At 56.1% G+C, this 20665-nt stretch overlaps 1 protein-coding gene across 2 annotated transcripts; it reads right to left on the reverse strand.

Moving 5' to 3' along the window:
- Positions 1-204: 204 nt before the first annotated feature.
- On the reverse strand, positions 205-20477 carry ZNRF1 (zinc and ring finger 1). 2 transcript variants are annotated; one of them, XM_071440513.1, is made up of 5 exons: positions 19586-20477; positions 2588-2683; positions 1847-1952; positions 1663-1753; positions 205-1284 (listed from the first exon to the last, which is right to left on the reverse strand). In XM_071440513.1, exons 1-4 carry the CDS (start codon positions 20028-20030, stop codon positions 1696-1698), a joined length of 705 nt encoding a protein of 234 aa, XP_071296614.1. In that variant the 5' UTR covers positions 20031-20477; the 3' UTR covers positions 205-1284; positions 1663-1695. The 2 variants fall into 2 exon arrangements, with proteins under 2 accessions (XP_071296614.1, XP_071296613.1); XM_071440512.1 differs by having other exon boundaries at positions 205-1514; positions 19586-20476.
- Between the last annotated feature and the right edge of the window lie 188 nt (positions 20478-20665).

Consider the following 20665-nt stretch of genomic DNA (forward strand, 5'->3'; position numbering starts at 1 on the left):
CAGGGCAGGGCATCCTCAGGGTCCCACCTCAGCCACTTCCCCTGAGCTGCAGTGCTGCTGGTGCCAGGTGGGAGCTCTCTGGCACCTGCTGAGCACCACTGTGGCCATCCCCACGTGGCAGGCACAGAGAAGGGGAACTGGCATGGGTGGGGGGGCTCCAGCACCCCACTGGCATCATCTGCTTCACCAAGAAAGCCAGTGAAATAAAATAACAGTGAATGTTTTATTGAACATTGTTTTAATACCATATCAAAACACCTTGACTAATGAAGGAAGCTCCCCCCAAGCTCTGAACTCTTTTTTTCCCCCGTTTTTTTTTTAATATATAAATACAGAAAGGTTTCCCGCAGGGGCACGGCCACCGGCAGGGGAGGTCTCACCAACGAAAACGCGCCCGCCGCGCCAGGAGGGGACGGGGATGGGCGAGGGGGTCACTGCCATGAAATGACACCATCTTGGCACCTCCAGCAAAGCCACCCCTGCGACTCGGGGTGGCTGGGAGCATCCAGGGGGCCACTGGGGCCTTCCCCATACCCTCCTCAAAAGGGTCCAACCCAAAGCCGATGGAAAAGAAAGAGGGGAGGAAGTTTTGGCAAGAGGAGCCCGGCGAGGGGGCACAGGAGGGGCGGCGGGGATGCTGCAGCTCTCCAGTCTCTGAGTGGTTATAGCTGAGTTAAAGAGTGACCAGTCTGTAAACATCACCGGGGCAGGGAAGCTCAAATTGAAGAACACGCCAGTCAACACGAAGCTTCAGTTGTGGTTTGTTGTTTGTTGTTTTTTTTTTGTCCATTTTCTCTTTTTTTCTTCTTTTTTTTATCCTTTTTTTCCTTTTTTTTTCTCATTGTAAACACTTGAAAGACGGACCCCTGCGACTCAGCAGGGGGGAGCAGTGTCCCCGCTCCCGGCGTGGGGCAGAGTCCCCATCTCAACGCTGCCGGGGCCCGGGGTGGAGATCTCCAAAAGGGAGATAGGAGAGAGGAGGAATTTCCCGTTTAGTCAGTGCAAAAAAACCGAGCAGAGCCCCCGGGCGAGTCCGGGTGGGAGGTGGGGGGGTTGCCGGTGAGAAATGCCGCGTGCTCCGTTTGGCCGGCTGTCCCCCGGCAGCTTTCCCCGTTCGGTTCGGGGACAAAAGCCAAACATCATGGCAGGGTTTCGGCCGAGGGCGTCCCCGGGGCCTCCCTGGCAGGCAGAGCTCTCCTGGTGACCAGCGGCTGTGGAGGGGAGAGCAGGTCGCTCCGCTTTTCTCACACTGTCGTCTCCTGGATGTTTCTTTTTGTTTTAAGTCTTTTAAATTAAAATAAAAAACAAAACAAAACAAAACAAAACAAAAAGCAGAAAAACAACAGAACAAATAAAAATAATAAAATAAAATAAAAACTGCGCCGTTGTCCCAAGTGGATTCAAGTTTCTGGGTTTTATTTTTTTGTCTTCTTGAGGAATTTAAAGTCAGCCCAAAACTCCAGGCGGGGCAGGGGGGACGGGGAGAGGAGGTACAGCAGGTATAGCAAGGTGCCCTGCAAAGGCAGAGAGAGACCGTCCCGGGTGAGGAGCAGGAGCCCTGGCTGTCACGTCCCACCCTGTCCCACCCTGTCCTCCACTTCCAGCCCTGGATTTAAAGTCAGCATGGGAATGTCCCTTCTGAGCAGCCCACCACAGGCTCACCTTAGAGAGAAGTCAGCAAGCACGCTCGGCAGGTCAATCAGAAGGATGCTCTGGGCAAGATCTGTTCACTTCAAACCATGAGTCTATACAGCTGCAAGAGGAGAGCATGTTACCACCGTGCTGCTGAGCCTCAGGTGTGCATGCCTGTCCCCTTGCCACCCGCCTGGCTGTCCCCTCATGGTACCTTTTGTGATAAATGCAGAGGCAGGGCAGCCTGGCTATCGTGTCCCCCTGCAGCAGCTCCTCCAGGCAGATCACGCACTCGCCGGCGTCCTTGGTCAGCACGTCATCTGGGAGGGGAGGACAGGGCAGCAGTGAGACAGGGACCACCAGAGCACTCCCCTCCCTGGGATGGAGTGGAGCCCAGGGTCACTGCTGCGGGGGCAGCCGGGATGGGGTGGAATGGCAACAGTGCTGGAAAACACTGGCAGGAGGCTCATGTGGAGGCACAGGGGGGACATGGGTCTGGGGCATCTGGAGTGAACACAACCCTTACCCCTGGCTTCCAAAAATCGCCAACCAGCAGGGGGTGAGCATCACTCCCACACTAGTGGTCAGGAGAGAGGTGGGAGATGCCGGAGCTGGAGCTTGCAGCCCAGTGCTCAAGGCCAGCAAGGAGGGGAGGAAGGCAATGACCCTTAGGGGGGCAGCCCAGGAGGACACGGGACAGCAGGGCTCCCTCTGGCACCGAGGGGAGGGGAGGGGGCCCCCTCGGGGTAGGGGGCTGTTACAAAGGAGCCTGAAAGCAAAGGAGCAAGGCTTGAGCCATGACAGGGGAGCAGAGTGGAGCAGCACCATCCTGCCGGAGCACAGCCCTCTTGGGAAGCCCAGCCAAGCCGCCTGCCCACAGCAAATGTCTCTGCAGCCACCCCGAGCCATCCCAGGGTGGCAGGACGCTGTGTCCCCCACACAGCCTGGCCCTTACCGTTGTAGGAGAGGCGAGGTTTGCTCAGACACATGATAAAGTGCATTTCCATCTCATCAGAAGCCACAGATTTGGAGCAAATGGGGCACTTGAAACCTGGAAGGAGAGCAGAGAGGCGAGCCCTTAGCGAGGGCAGAAGGAGGCGTCCACCCTGCATCCCCGGGAATCCCTGGGGCCATGGTGGGGCACGGCAGCGGGCAGCCCCTCACCTGCTGCCTGCATGGTGACCCTCACCCCACACAGCACCCACTGGGCACCCGCTCATCCTGTGCCGGCCACCAGCAGCCTCCAGCGTGGGGACAGCCACCGAACAGGGACAGCTGCCGAGCTGGTGCGCTGGCCGTCCCTGTGCCCGCCGCGCAGAGGGCACGGACAGCGTGCCAAGGCAGTGCACACGTGGCCATCAGCTGCTGCCAGGCCTTAAAGGGCGAGCAGCAGCCTGGGGCACGCAGCACCGAGACACTGGCAGTGCATGGGCACGTCCCTGTGCCTGGACAGTGCTGTCCCTGCTGCCAGAGCTCAGCACCATATGGCTGAGCCAGAAAAGCTGCAAGGAAGGAGTTTTTTTCTATGGCTTCAGCACAGGACTGGCAGATTGGAGCCTCAAACACAAATGTCTGCTTTGTCCAGCTTTTCACAGGGGTGAAGTGGGTGCTCACCCCTCTGCCTGCTTCCCCAGAAGCAGGGGGACACTGCAGGCTGATAAGCCAGCTTGACCTTGGCCCTGCCTGGTGATTTGGGTTCTTGGATGAAGCTGCATGGGATGCCCAGATCTGCTCTGTGTCCTTGCTTGGGGTGTGCCAGGGTGTCACACCAGTGTCACACCTGCTCGAGCCATGCAGACCACAGCATCGCCCCCAGCCCCACTGAGCGAGGCTGCCCCAAATGCAGTTTGTAAGCCCCCAAGTCACAAGGAGCAGAACCCCAAACAGCCCTGTAGGTCATCCCTCTGGGACTCTGTGCCCTTCCACTGCAGCCAGCTCAAGGCCACGAGGTTTGTCACTGCCCAGCAGAGCAGTGCAGCTCGAGCCGAACACGCGCGTGCCACCACCACGGGTTTGCACCAGAATATCCAGCAATTCCCTGCCTGCAGAGAGGGAGAGGGTAATTTAAGGATCTGCCTTCTAAAAGCAGATCAGGTTTGACTGCAGTGCTGCTTAAGAGCTTTCTTCATATATATGCAAAGGCTGCTCAGGAACGAAAAGAAAAAGAATGTACACAAATTATCTAAGGATGAATCAGGTTCTTGTTTGCCACCATGTGGATGTGGACAGGGCATTTTTTTTTTTTTTTTTTGCTTCTTATAAGAGACAAAGTACAGGGTGGCTTTAAGGAGAGGCAGCTCAGACCTCTGCTGTGCAAACAGCCCCTGTAACTTCTCAACACTCCAGTCCTCATTAGCAGCAGTGATAAATACAGTTCACTTCCCAGGTCCTTGGATCCTGCCCCTCCAGAGTGTCGTTATTTCCCAGGAGGGTGCAAGCAAGGATAAGCACTATGGATGGTATGGGATTGCCTCTAAAAGGACCTGCTAAAAGATGGAGCCCTCAAGCCCAGCGCTCCTCCAGTGGGGTGTCCTGCTGGCCTGCAGCATTGCCACTCTGGGAACAGATCCCTGCCCAGCCTGGCTGAGCCACAGGGTGTCTGCTCTGAGTCCAGCCCCATTTGCAGCAAGCCCCAGGCGATAGGGCAGTGCTGCAGCCAGGGCCTCGTGGGCAGCAGCACCGATCTGCCTCCTCCTCTCCAGCCTAATTTTACTCCTGACCGATTTATACCTTGTGGCAGCCGTGCCCATTAGCTGAAGTCGCTGGTTTTTTCCTCCTCCCAAGTGTTTACCCGCCCGGTGTATTTATAGCGTGGATAGCTCAGATGGCCTCCCAGGCTGCCTGCTGCAAGACCCAGCCGGCCTCCCCTTGCCAGACACCCTCCTGGTGCCCCTCTCCCCTGGCAGCCCGCCTGGCCCTGGCCCTGTCCCCGCCTGAACTGCTCCTGCCTGGCACGGATGGGCTGCCAGCGCCACCGGCACCGGTCCCTGCCGGGAGCTCTGGGCACTGCTTCCAGCAGCAACTCCCTGGAACGGCTGTGAAGGGCTCCCTTTGGAAAAGGCATTTTGTCTGCAACCTCTGTGTCAGGGCACGGCATTTGCAGAGGTTCAGTACTGTTCCCTGTGCTGTGTGTGGGCAGACCTCGTTTCCTCTGGTCCCCCCTTTTCTGTGCCAATGTGTTATTTTAAACAGCTGTCCCAGATCTGCCAGCTCCGGCAGCACCCGAAGGGATCCTATGAGACGTGCAACCAATGTAAAGGGAAAAGGCCCCAGATGAAACTGCCTGGTCTGTGGCTGCCAGGGCATGGCTGCCAGCAAAGCAGCAGGGCCAGGCAACGAGCAGGGTCCTCTGCAGGCTCCAGCGAGCGGCTGTTGCTGTATCTCCAGGCCTATTTGCTAGCGGGGATAGCTTTAGCACGGTTATAAATAGCTGGCATGAACACTCCTCATGCTCCTCACTGCTCCCTGGGCAGCTGGCTGGGGCACCAGGACTCCTGACACCGCCACAGCCCCGTGGCAAGGACGTGGGGACATTGGGCAGACAGAGGGGCCCAGGCTCAAGCCCCCACGTATGTGGCATCCTCCAGCCAGACAGGTCTGGGGGCTGAGCCAAGTGCAGAAGCACACACACACTTTTCTGGCTCTGCATTTCACAAGATGGGGGGGGGGGGGGAAAGGAAAGATGAATATGCAGTTCATAAATTTCCAAGTCTGAGCAGGAGAGAGGAGCTGGTGTGGAAAGGCCCCCAGGGCAGGGGGCTGCCCTGCACCCCAGCTGTCGGCACAAATACTTGACATTGCAAAAGCAACTGCTTGTGTTTCCCTCCATGGCAGGCACAGGAGCCCACCAGCAGTGGGGAAGGGGAGGCAGCCGTGAACTCCCCACCCCTTCTCCAGGTGACCTTTGGGTGAAGGTGATAGGCAGAGAACCAGTGGGATCAGGGGACAGCCAGCATCAAACAGCAGCAGGCACCAAGCCCGGTGCCTTGGAACATCCCTTCACAGTTCAGGCAGGAGCCTGTCCTGAGGATGAAAGAATGAAAGAGCTGCTCTCCACATGGCCAGCCCCCTCCAGGCCATGGTATTTTCCACATTCCCCGAAATCCCCGTTAATTTATCCTGCCTAAGCTGCCAGCCGGAGCAACGCAGGAGATTACATTTTGACAGCTGCTCATGGAAAATTCAGCTCCCTCCCTCCTCCTCAAGCCCTTTATGTCCTCCTCCCACATGCCTTAAAAAAAAAAGAAAGGAAGGGCCCAGCTATTCCTCCTTGCCTGGGCCTCCCACACCCATGGGGAGGCCCGGGGGTTGCTCCAGGGAAAGGCCATGGACACTTCCCCCCTTCCAAGGCATCTGGTGCAGCTGGTGATGCTCCTGCCCACGGCACATTAAACCTGAAGCTGGCTCTGTCACCTCATGCAGAAATGTGTGGGCAGGTACCAGCTCCCAACAACAGTAAGTGAAGAAGAGGAGGGTGCTGCAGGAAGGGGGGTGGCTTGGAAAGGCAGGTTCAGGTCGAGGCCTGGACTCTTGCACCTTGCAGGAGACTTTGAGAAAGCCAAGGGCTTTCCAGGGCTGTGAGACATGGGCTGGCAGGTGATCTAATCTCTCCAATGGCTTGGTCTAGAAACCAGGAGCAAATGGCACTGGTGCTCTCCAGGGGCTACTACCCTCTGAGTATTTTTAGGAAGGTTACATGGTTAATTTTAGAGAGTTGGGCACAGTAGAGCTGGGAACCTCTGAAAATCTCCACCCGGTGCTATGAATGCTGAAAAAGCCTGGTGGTTAACCCTCACAGTGCCAAAAGCATGCCACAGAACTGCAAGGAATTTAGTGATGGTGCCAGGATCGAGACACTTTTCCAACCCATTTCTAAGTATCCCAAATAGAGCTGATTCTGGAGTTGGGATAGGAAAATCCCATCACTTGTGTCTACTGAGCAGTACAACAGGGTCAACCATGCCATGTCCTGCGAGTAGAAGTGGCTGCTCCCTTTGGGGGGGGTGAGACCATGTCCACAGGAGCTGCAAGCTTGTCCCAGCTCCCTGGGAAAGGCATGTGCCATGTCTACCTTCACCTGCCAAACCCTCCTCCTGCTGGGTGTGCCTCCAGGCAGATTGCTTACAGGCCATGGTGCCATCAGGAGCAGCCCTGGCAGGTGCTGCTGACATGGAGAGCAGCAGCTTTTCCACTGCACAGCACCTCCAGCAGTGGGAGAAAGACACAGGTGGGGATGATGTGCCCTGAAGGCAGGAGGAAGCAGCAGCCCAGGCACAACAGCCCACACAGCATTCACCAACTGCATCCCTGGTTGCCCAGTCTCCCACTACTGCCATGGGATAAACCAGAAGCCCTGTGAGTGGAGGCAGCAACACAAACTCCCCAAAATGTGCCTGACCCAGGAGGGATCCCTTCCCTGGTGCCCAGCACCCCACAGGACACCTGGAGAACCAGGGAGCTTGGGTAAGCCCCAGGCTGCCTGATGATCATGGAAGATTTGGAAACCTCAGCTGCACAGCCCATCTCCATTCTCCAGAGAGCATCCTGGGCTCTCAGCCAAGGGAGCTGGCTTATACCAGGTGAGGATGCATCCAAACATGAGATAAAACCAGAGAATATTTGGCCCAAGCATGGAGTCCTGGTGCCTCCTCCTTGCTGAGTAAACCACGAGCATCCCACCTTCCACCAGGCTTCCCTTACACTGCCAGCTGAACCAGCAGCATGTGGAAGCTGGAATACATGGATCATCTTGGAAAAACTTAGACTAATGATTGAGGAAGAGGCAAAGACTGAAGGACCAGCTGGTCAGTCTGAAGCATGTGGGTGAGGCAAAGGGGTTCCAAGTCCTCCCCTTCCCCTCCCCGCTGAGGGCTCCAGCACAGCCCCAGGAGGGAAGAAAGGATCAGGGAGGAGTTATCCTCTGTGCCAGCCAAATGAAGGAAATCTGAAGAGCCAAGATATTCAGACCCAACATCTCCGAGAAAATAAATTCCCTTTGGGTTTAAAGCAGCCTCATTTTCTTAAAGTGATGGTCACAGAGCAGCACATTGGAGATGGCACATGGATGCACAGAGCACCTCTCCATCACTGGGGCACAGCAGGGACCTGGCAGCTGAGGACTCCATGAGTGTCCCCTCACGAGTGGAAGCCCACCAGGGAAGTGATGCTCTGCCAGCCTCAGCCATGCATTTGGGTGATGCTGCAGGAGGCAGCACCAAGTGCCCACAGGCCAGGATCCACCTCCCCCTGCAGAAGGAATTGGCATCAGCTGCATGGGCAGAGGCAGGAGCCAAGGCCCAAGGCAGCCCTGCTGCCCCAGCAGGACTCAAGGCACTGGGTGAGCTCCACCATGCTGGGCTATTGTGCAGCACAAGGGCTGACACGAGCAGGGACACGTAGGCAGGAAGGAGTAAAGCACTTAAGCTGCCTCATTTGCCAGCTTTGAAAAAGGGAGCGTCCTTCCTCCTCATTCAAGGCTGCAGAGAGGCTGGAGAGCATAAAGGATGGATCCAGGGTGGAAATAAGATATCACACCTTCCTGGGGATGGAAGGAGGCAGGGCTGGGGGATGCCAGTGAACCAGCCCCAGATGATCAGCCAAGCAGGGGATGTGGCTTGGAAAGAAACCCATCCATTTGGATGGCACATCTCTGGATGGCAGTGCCTAGAAAGAAACTCAACTATTTCTGCTGCCTTGGCAGAGGGATGGTCTTGCTCTATCCCCATCCCACCCCACCACTTCCTTGCTGATTGAGTCAGTTCAGCTTGCTGAGAAGGGAGAAGAGGAATGTTTGTAATATGAAAGCAGCACCCCAAAAAGAAGCTGCTTCAGCACAAGGCCAGGTTTTCCAAGGTCTAAGAAAAGCTGTCCCCGGTGTGCAGTAGCTCCTGGCAAAGGCCACACGTGGCAGCTGTCTGCTGTCAGGTAAGCCACACACCAGCCAAGGGTGGCAGGGACGTGCCATGGAACTCAAAGCTGGCCAAGGGCAGCACAATCCTAATGCTCAAGGCACTGTGTTTTGGAGACACCGCTCCAGGTGCCCACTCCCACCTGACTAAAGCCACAAAGAGGAGATGTAGCAGCAAGGACATGGCATGAGTGCTTCAGGTGGGATGTAGGGAAATCACTGGGGTCAGAGATATGCAGGACACAGAGCAGAGGGGCTGGGTGACACCACATCACAGAAACCCAAGGCTAGCTTGCTGCAAGCCAGGAGGCAAAGCTATTTCTTTTTTAGCCAGTTGGGTTCTTATGGAGGTGGTGGGGGAGGATGGGAAGAAGAACAGATTGCAATTCTGGGGCTGAGGAAAGCTGGAGAGTTGGAAAGGAGCAGGAGACACGGGAGAGGGAACCCCACAGGAACATTTGCTCCAGAGCACCCAAAGCTATTGATTCTCAGCAGATGGACACACCAAAGCTTTACAAAACAAAGAGGCCTGGTTATATGGTCACTGGATGTCCAGACACCAAGTACCCTCCTAGCCTGACATTGTTTGAATATTGACCCTTTCATGGTTGCAATTGCAATTTTTGAACAGAAGTACCTATGCTAAAGGCAGAGATCATCTCCCTCATATAGCTCAGGCTATACTGCAGGATCAGTTCCCCCAGTCTGGATGAAAAAGGCAACTTCTCAGGGTCACCCTGTCTTCTGGCAAGTCCTAGTTTACTGCAGAAACGCTCCCCCAGCTGCTGGGAACAGGTTTCATAAGTATGTGTAGCCCAAAGCTAATTTTAGCACCCCAGAGAAGAGCAAAGTTAAGCAGAGGGGTCCTGGGTGATAGCCCAGCGAAGGCATTAACACCTCCAACTCCTGCTGTCGGGCTGCAGGGCTCAGATTTACCAAGTTACAACCTATCCAGGGCTCCTGCTGGTCACAAAACAGGCCTGGGGCCAGGAGAACTGCAGGGATGCTCTGGTGCTGCCTCCACACCTCTTGAGGGATGTTCAGGTGTTCAAATTCACTGCCCAGAGCGGACAAGGATCCTGCAGGCACACCTGGGAATTTCCAAAGGGTTTGCCTGAATGCCTGCTTTTTTCCTCCCACATGTTTCTCATGGGAAGGAGGAGGCCCAGCCAAAGCCCTGCTGTGGGCAGCAATCATTTGCAAGATGCACAGAGCCAGCAGGGTGACGAGGGGGTCCCAGGTGCTGAAATGAAGGAGCACTCTGGCAGCACATTGGGATGCAGCAATTTGGAAATCAGAGCAGGAAAGGACAGAATTTGGCACTTTGGCTTGGCAAGGGCTGGGAGGGAGCAGCAAGGCAGTGTCACGTGGGGACTGGTGGGGTGAGTCATTTCTGACTAAGACATCCGCTGGGGAGGCACCCACGGAGTCCCCACCGCCAGGCTCCAGCACTGAGGAGCTGCCAGAGGAATTCCCGCTTTTGGAAAGGTTGAAACACCAAAGCCTGACCTGAGCCACTCCCAAACCCAGCTGGATCTGACTCCATGGGGGGAGTTGCTTCCTGACCCCTGGGTTTTTGCAAAGCAGAAAACTTGTGCTCTGATGCTGCCGAGGCTCCATCGTGCCTCATCTTGAGATGATCTCTGGAGAGGATGAAGGGACACTCCTGAGGCACACAGTGACATGCCCTGGCTTTGTGATGCTGGGAGTATGGCCAAGCAATGATGGCACCCACATGCCCCTTCCTGCCAGGGAGTGATCCCAAACAGCTCCTGGGACACCTCCTCCCCAGGCATGCCACAGCAGCACTGCATAAAGAGCCCCATGGAGGGTGTCTTTGTGTCTGGGCCATAGTGGCAGGATCACTGAGGCAACTGTTTTCCATCAGTGCAACCTCCCCAACCACTGGGGTGCATAGAAAGGATGACACGTTGCTTTTTGGAGTAGAGAAAGAGCAATTTTTATGTAGTGGGCAGCAATCAGAGCATAAAAGACACACAGAGCTGCACCCACCCACAAGCAGTGCAGGGTTAGGGAACACTTGTGGACAGTTCACGGTGGTTATTTCTGCAGAAAGACAAAAAAAAAATTGAAATTTTTCCACTACTGGAAAAAAAAACCTTAGTGAGGAGCATGCTGCAGAGCAAGCCCTGACCTCACCTGCCCCTCACATGGAAGGAAGGGCTGCATAGCACAGAGCATCTCCCTGCTCCCCAGGAGAGGCTGTGATTGCTGAGGAGTACCCAGTGAATATCCCAGCCTACCAGGACAGCAGGAAGGGGGAAAAGCAGGTGCAAAGCTAGGGGTGATCACCTTCCTCTGTTGTACTTGGCACAGAAGGGGAGGGATTCTCCACAGCACCAAGCTGCCCACACAGGCAGCATGAGCACTCCTCTGACAGCCAAAGGCCAGGGATTTGGAAGGAAGATCTATGTTGAGGATGGGGATATACCACTCCAGAGCTTCCCAGCTGCCTTTGCAGCATGGAGGAGGCTGGCAGACAGAGCCAGCTTTCTGCAGCCCTCCAAACACAAAGCACAGCATCTCAGAGGAATGGGCCCCTCAGAAAGTGGCAGGGTCTGCCCATGCTGGATCCTGCTGGAGGAGGCAGGAGGGGCTGCACACTGTGCCACAGGCAGGAACAACCCTGCCCAGGTGCCCCACCTCTCTGTCCTTTTGCTTCAACATGTGCCAGCCTCCAACATGGAAAGGGCTCCTTCTGAGGAAGGAGACAGTGGGGCTGTAGATGACAAAAATCCAGCTGTGGGGTTTGAAGTTCTCTCTTCCCCATCACAAAAGGCAACAGCCAGAGGAGCAGAGTGTAACCTCACTTCCAGAGCCAGGCAGGGCCTTGTGAAGCAGCATCTTCCCATGAAACATTCACCCGGGACTGGGTGCAGGGTGCCACCTGTTTTGTACCTGTCTACAGGGAGCAAAAACAAATCAAAGGCATCTAAAAACCCCCTCAGAAGGGTAGGATCCAGGCAAACAGCAGACTTCAAGGGCTGTGAAATCAGGCACAATAAATAAGCAAATGTACATTTGTTTTGAAGCAGCAAGATCCGACTGGGGATGAGCTGAAATGCCAAGGCAGCCAAGGCAGGGCGCTCAGCCTCAGCCTGTCCTGCTCAGCACCAGCTTACCAGAGGTTTGGCTCCAAAACTGATCTCAGCCCAGACTGACTTGCCTCCCTGCAGACAATAACTTAGGCATCTGCCTAGAGCCAACCTCACCTCCTTTTCCCTGGCTACAGATGTCTAGGCCTTGGATGCATGGATTGAAAGGTGGATCTAATTCCCCTGCAGCGCTTCTGATGAAGTGCAGCTCCATCACCTTGTAGAAAGAGCTCCCAAATGAATTACTGCAATCACCCCAGCTGCAGGAGAAACTGCAGGCTTTCCCCTCACTGGTGACAAAGGCTTCTCCAAAAAACAATCCCCCAAACGCCCACCAGCCCAAGCTGTAATGCAACCATCCAGGATGTGAAGAGCAGAGCCTGTGGCACCACTCTCAAATCACTGAGCTGTGATCAGAGAAACTCACAGCCATGGTGAAAGCCAGGGGGAGAATAAAGAAGGCAAGGCAGCTTTCAAGGCAGCAACAGGCAAAGAGACACAGAGGACATGGAAACGCCAATGGCCTCATCCTGGAAGGAAATAAAATGCTGGGCAGGGACATGGGACAGGGTCAGCATCACTGAGTTCTCCTGCCTGACTGCAGCTTTCCCCCTCTTGTGTTGCAGGCAGCTGGCCTCTAAAAATACCCACTGTTGTCACGCCGTCCTGCCTGCTTGGGCCAGGAAACTGCTCTGAGCAGCTTTCAGTTCCATTCTTCATCTGCACTGCTTCCCTCACCAGGATCTGTCCCAGCCCCTCTCCTGTGCCTGGCAGGTGACAGTCTCTCTGGATCTGTGGCCATAACTTGACATAAACTCAATTAACCAAGGGTGCTAACTGGGAATATACAACCCTGGGAAATTTCTGCTAGGGTTGCTGAAACTAGCAAAAGCTAAATATTTCTACAGCATGTCTCTACAAAGTGCTTCTCTACAAAGTGCCACAAGACCGTTCACAGTCTAATTTCATGCCACTGGGAACCCTACAGCTACATGAGTGTGCACAAGCACAAAGAGTCACAAATTTCCCAAGCTCATTGAGCCCATGACACCAGCAGGGTCAACCTGGTGCTGATGCTGGCCAGCTCTGGTCTATAGGGAAGGAGGGGAGAGAAGGGTCAGCTTCACCTCAGAGGTGCAGTGCAGCCTCTCCAATGGTGAGGAACCATTTCCAGTGGCAAAACACACCCTGGATAACCACCCCCAGCTGCCCACAAACCCACATTGGGTCTGAGTGATGCACCTGCTCAGGTTCAGCTGGTGGCACATGGCACAAACCTGGAGGCACAGGGACCACAGCAGGGAGCACCAATGTATCAAGCCCCCTTCCAGCAGCACAGAAATCAGCCATGAAGATCTGCCTGCTGCTTCTCTGGCCTTTCCTTCCACCTTCCTCAAATCCCAGATTCTACAGACCTGCAGTGGGCTGGAAAGTTAAACCATGACAAGGGAGAAGCAGACCCTGTCCCCCCAGCACAGGCACTTCCCTCCCCTGCCTGCAGCCCAGCAGGGCAGGAAACCTGCCAGCAGCCGGGCTCTGCCCACGGGAAACGCTGTGCAGCAGCACGAGAAGAGGCCCCAGGCAGCAGAGCTTCCTGAAGCTGCACCTCCAGCAGCCTCCCATCAAAAAGCACCCAGCAAAAGCATTCAGGCACACAGCACCTGCAAGGGATGGCAGGAGCACCCCTGGGGGGGACTCAAGCCCCCAGTGGGTTCGCCCCCATTTGAAACCTGCCTGGTGGAACTGGTGCAGGGAAGACATTTCAGGCCCAGCTTTAACCAATCTTGCTCTATCTGAAACTAAAAAATTGGTGTCCCTACAGGGGGAGGCTTGTTGTACCCTGATGCTTTGCCAGGCCAAAGCAGGTGGGCAAAGTGCTCTGCATCAGGGCCTGCTGCTTTACAGCATCACTTGGCTGCTCATGCACATCATTCCCAAGCCCTTGTGATTTCAGTTTTCAAGGGAACCAGGAGAAAGCCAGGTCACATTTACTCAAAACCAAGTACTCAGCACATCTGGGGTTTTGGTGTACCAGCAGCAGATGCCATGAAATGCACCTCGTGGTTGCCCACCATCTGCTTGGGGCACCACAAGACTGGTCCCTGCAAAGGGAATTTATCTGAAGAGCCCTTTGCTGCCTGTCTGATGTGTCACATGAGATATTACATCGGAGGGGGAAAAAAACCAGCTTTTTTTTCTCCTCCTCCAAAGTGGGCTTTTCTCCCTCCCTGTGCTTCTCTTGAAATTAATTTTCAGCATTTAGCAGCATTTTCCCATGACTCTGTGCGCCTGCCTTGGCCAGGTGCCAGCCTGATACTGCTTCTCCACCAAAGATGTCTGTATCTGATTGATCCTCCGGCCAGTGAACGGGAGAGAGAGGAGAGAGAAGCCTTAATAGCACATTAATAAATAAGAGGAGCCTTTACGGTTATTCCAGTCACCGGAACAAACATCTCAGCAAAACAAACCAGCATGGGATAAACTTACGTCACAGGCTGGGAAGACAATCCTGGCTGGGAAGTGGGTCAGCCCAGGAGCACGAGAGCATCATCCTCAGCATCTCTAGAAGATACATGAGTGCAAGAGGGAGAGGGCACCCAGCTACCCTATGCTGATTTATGCACAGGTTTATAGAGCAGAGAGCACAGTTAATGTGCACAGGAATTGGTGCCTCGCTCCTGAGGGAAGCAGCTGGGATTTCAGAGGGCACTGGGGAGGCAAAGGCAGAGCAGAGACAGCCTGAGCTCGCTCTCACTGGAGCCTGAAGATAACTGCCGCCACCGCCGGCTCCGCGCGCACAACGCCAACGTTGACGCACTCCAACTTCAGCTCCAACCTGGGTGTGCATTAAAGCTGCCTCTGAGCCTCCCATCTTCAGGTGTTCAGCACTTTGATCTTCCAAGGCAGCCTCCGCCTCTTGCCCCATCCCAGGTGGATGGTGCCCAGCTGGCTCAGAAAGGGCAGAAGCACAAAAGCATCCTCTCCAGACCTGGAGAGCCCAACAGCTGAACACCACCAGCGTGGGGAGTCATCAGGACTGTTTCTGCACCCACTTCCCAAATGATCCACAGGTCTGGCAGTGATGCAGGTGCTTGACCTGGCTGTCAGACAGTAACCACCACCAAACCCACAAAAAGATGGTTTGAGGACAGTCATCTTTGGAAATTTCCACTAGCAAAAATAGATTCAGAATGGCAAGTTCGTGCAGACCTTGGGGTGCCCTTCCCCTGGCCCAGCTCCTGGAAGTGGGGAGGGAAGCACATATGATGTCTGCATGTTGAAACATAGATTCAGTTGGAAGGGAACCACAAGGATCATCAAGTTCAACTCCTGGCCCTGAACAGGACAACCCCAAGAATCACACCATGTGCCTGAGAGCCTTGTCCAAATACTTTCTGAGCTCTGTCAGATTTGGCACTGTGATCACTTCCCTGGGGAGCCTTCCAGTGCCCAACCACACTTTGGGGAAAAACCTTTTCCTAACATCCTATGTAAAGCTCCATGACGCTCCCTTGGATCCTGCCAGTGGTCATAGAGAGCAGAGATCGGTGCTGACCCTCCAGTGTCCTGCTCATTGTGCAGCCCACAATTAGCTCTGCCCTCAGTCTCTTCTCCAGGCAGAACAAGCCAGATGACCTCAGCTGCTCCTCATATGGCTTCCCCTCTAGACCCTTCACTATCTTCAAGTCCTACCTCTGGATGCTCTCTCACAACTTTATATCCTTGTATTGTGGTACCTAAATCTGCACACCAGACTTGAGGTGAGGCCACAGCAGTGCAGAGCAGGATGAGCACCTCCCTTGAGCAGCTGGCAGTGCTGTGCCTGATACACCATGGGACACAGTGGGCCCATGTTAGCTCCCAGAACACGCTGGTGACACTGGTGGCAGAACAGTCAGGGCTGAGAGCAGCTGACCAGCAAGCTACAATTCAGCCCTCTCATTCTGGTGTTGAGACTTCAATGGCAGGACTATCTGAAGAGCAAGGATTGCCAGGCACCAGCGAGAAAAGGCTCAGGACTCAAAGCTGCTGGAGCACAGCAAGGGTTCACCACAGACAGGTCTCTTCCCAGCTTGCAGAGACTGGGGCTGCCCAACACAGGTGTGCGCACACACCTTCAGCTCACCCTCCAACAAACCTCTATTTCCCACCCCATTACTCTGGAGCCAGATTGAGGAGCACTTCCAGCCTTTTTTGCTCTCAAACTGTGCCTGGAGAAGGATTCAGCCCAACACCCTGGGCTGCAATCTCTGCATTAAAATCCCTCCCATCTTTCTCGGGCTGGGGCATCCTGCTCCAGGAAAGTGCTGCTGAGAACACAGCAGCTGATTTGGCAAAGAAAGCCTCCTGACAGTGGTGCTACCAACATCCAGGACAAACAGCTTGCTTTGTCAGTGCACAGCAAGCCTGTGACACTCCTGGTGGTACTGCACAGGAGGATAAGCTAGGCGTTTCCTTGGGCTACCCAGCAGACAAGGAGATATGGATTTATTAGAGCTTCACTCAAGGGCTTTGGGTGATGAGTGGGATTTCCAGATAAACTTTAAGCTACTTACAGCCTCTGCAAACTCCCTTAGATCCTCTGATGAATAACATGAGAGACACTGAGAGAACCACACAAAGCTGGAGACATGCAGCACTAAACCACACATCTCCCTTTTCTCCCTTCTTCTCACTATCCTTGGCTTTACTGAGAACTCCCAAATAGTCATAAACCTACAGAGGCAGGGTCAAGTGCTACAGGCAAATTCCAAAGTTGTGCAAGATGTGCCTTTTCCACTCACGGAGGTCAAGAAGTAGATCTCAGAAACCCTGGGCAGACAGGGAAATCCCAGAGCAGTTTCAGGTGGTGCTAGAACAGTTACACTGCTTGTGTGAGGCAGGCACGCCTTGGGAAAATCCCCATGAGGAAACAGGACTCACTCACAGAGGTGCTGTGAACTCAAAGGAAGGGACAAGCTCCATCATAAATGTCAGAGCTCCTTGCCCACCCCATGTGGAAGGTATATGTAGGCTTCACTGCTCACAAGAGCAGCGGCTCTCCTGCCCTCATCCTGGGACAGGCTAGGGGCCATCAGTATCTCACTGCTCCCCCAATCCAGGCATCCCAGCAGCCACAGTGGAGCCCAGAGGGAATCAGCAGTGGGCTCTTCTCACTGACCAGCCCCATGCACAGCACCTTACAGTGATGCTGCAGCATTCACTGGCTTTGGGGACCACTTTGCAACCTCCCTCTGTACAATCCTCAGCACAATGCTCCTCTCTTCCTCCCCTAGCTCTTCTGCAGGCCTTCAGCTGCAGAGAGGGGAAGGAGGGACACCAACCAGGGAAGAGAGCTCAGCCTGCCCCAGCTCACTCCTCAGGGTCCCTGCTGAGGGGCCTGATGAGCCATGAAGCAGCTGGAGAGGCACAGAAACTCTGCATGGCAGACATAGGAAGCAGCGAGGCGCCAAGACTATCTGTGTGCTCCCGTTATCACAGGCACGCTGCTGCAACAACAGCACCTTATCACTGCCCTCAAGTCAGAGCTCCTCACTGTCCCACTGAGGACCCCACGGAGCTCAGGCTGCACTTTGAACTCCCAGCTCATCCCCCAAACCCCTGTGCTCCCCGAAAAAATGTGAATGCAACCCACATGTAGAGAACAGCACCATCCAGGTCTCCAGACAGGGGCAGGCAGAGCAAGAATCCACTCTCCAGCCCTGTTATCAGAGTTTGGGGGCTCCTCTCCTCAGTGGTACAGCAGCTCAGGCAGATCCCAGGGATCCCAGGCCTCAGGTCGGCGGGTCCCCTCATCCCCACCCTCGAGCCATCCTTCCAAGGGAGCAGGGACAGTCACGCGCAGCAATGTCAAAGCTCCTCTCCATTTACCAGAGCACTGCTGCTTCAGCACTTTCCAGGGGCTAATGGAGTGGCTCAGCACCACGAGAGGAGCAGGTCGATGGGGAGGCAGGGGGGAAGACGCAAGTAGCTCCTGACTGCCCTGCTGGAGGTTAACCAGCTGCAACGGGAGATTAACAGGAATTTCAGCAATCTTGCGGTAGCTTACTTCCCCCCTTCCCTGCAGTCTCCAAATCCTTCATTAACTTCTTACACTAAGAGAAGAAGAGTGCAAAAGTTAAATGAGCTCTGACAAGTTTTCAAAAGGGTTTTTAAGCATCCTCCACTCCTTTTGCTATTAATTAGCAACGAAGAACCACCACCGGGAGAGGCTTCGGTACAGACTGAACAGCTCTCACTGCTGCCCGTGCACGCTTCAGCTCAGCTCAAATGCTCTCAGAGGGCCCCAAAAGAGGCACCAGAGAAACCCAGTTCTTGCAGCACTTCCCACAGCTCACGCTGCAATCTTTCAAGGGCACCGTGTTTAACTTCGCAGCACTGCACTAACTCACGCCAGTGGCTGGAAAACAGCTTACTCCATTTTGCAGATGGTTTATTTTTCTGAACAGGTTTTTGCCTCTCAGCATTGCAGTTTAAAATGTAACTGATACTCTCTGACCAACCACTGTGAGCTGCAGAGTGTTCCTGTAATGAGACCCTCCTTGCTCCAGCACCAGGCACAGCAGAAGCCCCCCTGGCCCTCATTCCCACAGAGGCTTGTGGAATACCTGGAAGGATGCTGTGCCTTCATCTCTCTCTATGTTTAGAAACCAGAGCAGCAGCACAGTCTGTGCAAGGTCATGGAACAAGAAAGTTTGCAGGAGCACTTGGTCTCAACTCTGGTGCCACATGCCAGCCCTCTCCATCTGCCAGGGAGCATGGCAAGCACCTGGCTTATCCAAATCAATAGAAATCAGACCTGGGGATGCAATGCAAGACACAGAGCTTCCATCTAACGGAGAAGAGCAGCCCTTGGAGACTGGGCAAAGCAAAAAAAAATCCCAAGATTTTTTTTTCCCAAGAAGTAGGAAAATGGGCCCCACGAGACTCTTCTTGCACTTTATTCTTATCCACTGCTTCAGTCTCAGGCCTTCCTGAAAATGAGGCATTGTCCCAAGGCATATTATGAAATTCCCAGACCACGTCACACAAGGAGAACACAGCATTTGCGAGGGGGACGGGTGGGAGAGAAATCCCAGACTATTCCAGGAAATACAAGGAGACATCCCTGAAATGACTTCCCCTCCAGCCAGGAGGGGAAGGGAGGACCTCCCACCTCGCTCCCTGTACCCAGCCAAAACTAGGTCAGTGACACAGCCCTGCTTGCAGGGAGAGCTCCTCTCCAGACACCAGGACACATGGAAGAGTCCAGCCAGGAGGGTGAAGGGGGTAACCTTGCCCCTTCCCATAGCCTGACACGTTTCCTGTAAGAGAGCCCAGCTGGCTCCCCAGCCCTGTCAAAGAGGCAGGCAGTTCCTCCTCTGCTTCCTCCTAAGCAGCACAACCCTGCCAGCTGGCTTGAAAGAGAAAACCCACTTTGGCCTTTCCCTGGCCCTTTATCAGACAAAACAAAGGGAAAAAAAAAAGACCCCCACACCTTGCTTTCAAAGGCTTTCTCTGCTTCTTTCCCAGTTTCTAAGGCTGGAAACTGCTACACCTGACCGGCAGCCCTTACACACCTTCAGAAGAGACACGAGATGACCAGCCTGGTTGCAAAACCCAAGGTCTTGAGCTACAGCACCCTCAAGACCACTGTCCCCCAAGTCAAGGGGGGATGGGGTGGGGGTGCCACATCCACTGCCTCATATCCTAGAGCCAAAACACCTCCCTTCCAGAAAGCCTCCTCCCTTCACAACCCCTTCCTCCCTTGACCTTGACACAGATGCCAGCTTCAGCATGCACCCACCCGTCTGTGCCGGGGAGGGGATGGGGATGAGGGTCCAAGAGGGGGTCAGCTCGCCCTTCCCGGCCGAACCGCGCCCACTGCCGCCCCCGAGCACCCACGGAGGGAGGGGAAGCCGGGGGAAGGCTCCGGGGAGCTGGCACTCACCGCTGTGCGAGCTGAACCACCGCGGTGCGATGTGAAGGGGCAGCGCGTCGGCCAGCGAGGCCCTGGCGCCCAGGTACAGCATCCCGTCTCTATGGTGACCGCCTCCCGTCTCCTGGAAACCGTTGCCATGGGCGTACGTGGAGTCGGAGCCCGGACCGCCGCCGCCGCCGCCCGGGGCCCGCTCGGCCTCCCCCGCCGCCCGTGCCGCCGCCGCGTACAGCCCGAAGGGGACGGCGCCGGCCGCCGCCGGGTCCATGCCCATCCCGGCCACCGAGCTGACGGAGCGGCTGCGCAGCCCCATCGCGCCGCCGCCGCCGCCCGCCCGGTAATGGCCGAAGGGGGGCGGCCCCCCCCCTCCTCCCGGCGGCGGCACGGCGCTGTCATCCGTCGACACCCCTGGGAAGGGGCCCCGCGAACGGGTCGCCGTGCTCTGCTTGCCCCCCATGTGGGCACCGCCGGGCCGGAGGGAGCCGAGCGACAGCCCCCCGCGGGGAACGGGGCCGCGCCGCCCCCGCTGGGAGGCGAGAGGGGGCGGAAGGAAGCGGGGGGGCGCGGGGAGCTACGGGCGAAAACCCATCCCCGCCCCAGGCATCCTCCCCCCGCCGGGCCCGCAGGGGCGAGGGCGCCCCGAGTCCGCCGCCGCCACCGCCGTCACCCCCGGCGGAGGCCGCCGAGGGCTCCGGGGCCGCGGAGCGGGGAGGGAGCGGCGGGGGAGGGGGGGGGTGGACGCCGGCAGGGTCGCTCCGCCCGCCTCGCTGGTGCCCGGGGCGCGGCCGGGAGCCGGGCGCGGATCAGCTGCGGCCCATGGGCGGCGGGGGCGGTGGGGGCGGCGCGCCCCGCTCCGCTGCGCTGCGCCGGGCACGGCCTCGCTGCGGCCGCCGCCTGGTGCTGGGCGCCGCGCCGGAGACAATAGCGGCCGGCAGCACGCATGCTCCCGCCCCCGGCCCCCCCGGCCCGCCGCCCTTAACCCCTGCACCGCCGCCGCCCGGCGCTGCGCTTCCCGCCGCCCCGGGACGCGGAGCCGCCACCGCACCGACGAGCGGGCGCTGCCCCGCGGAACACAACTCTGGACCCACGCCA

The sequence above is a fragment of the Agelaius tricolor genome, unplaced genomic scaffold, assembly GCF_023055355.1.
Source record: "Agelaius tricolor isolate 1412-34295 unplaced genomic scaffold, bAgeTri1.0.p SCAF_15, whole genome shotgun sequence".
Taxonomy (NCBI): domain Eukaryota; kingdom Metazoa; phylum Chordata; class Aves; order Passeriformes; family Icteridae; genus Agelaius; species Agelaius tricolor.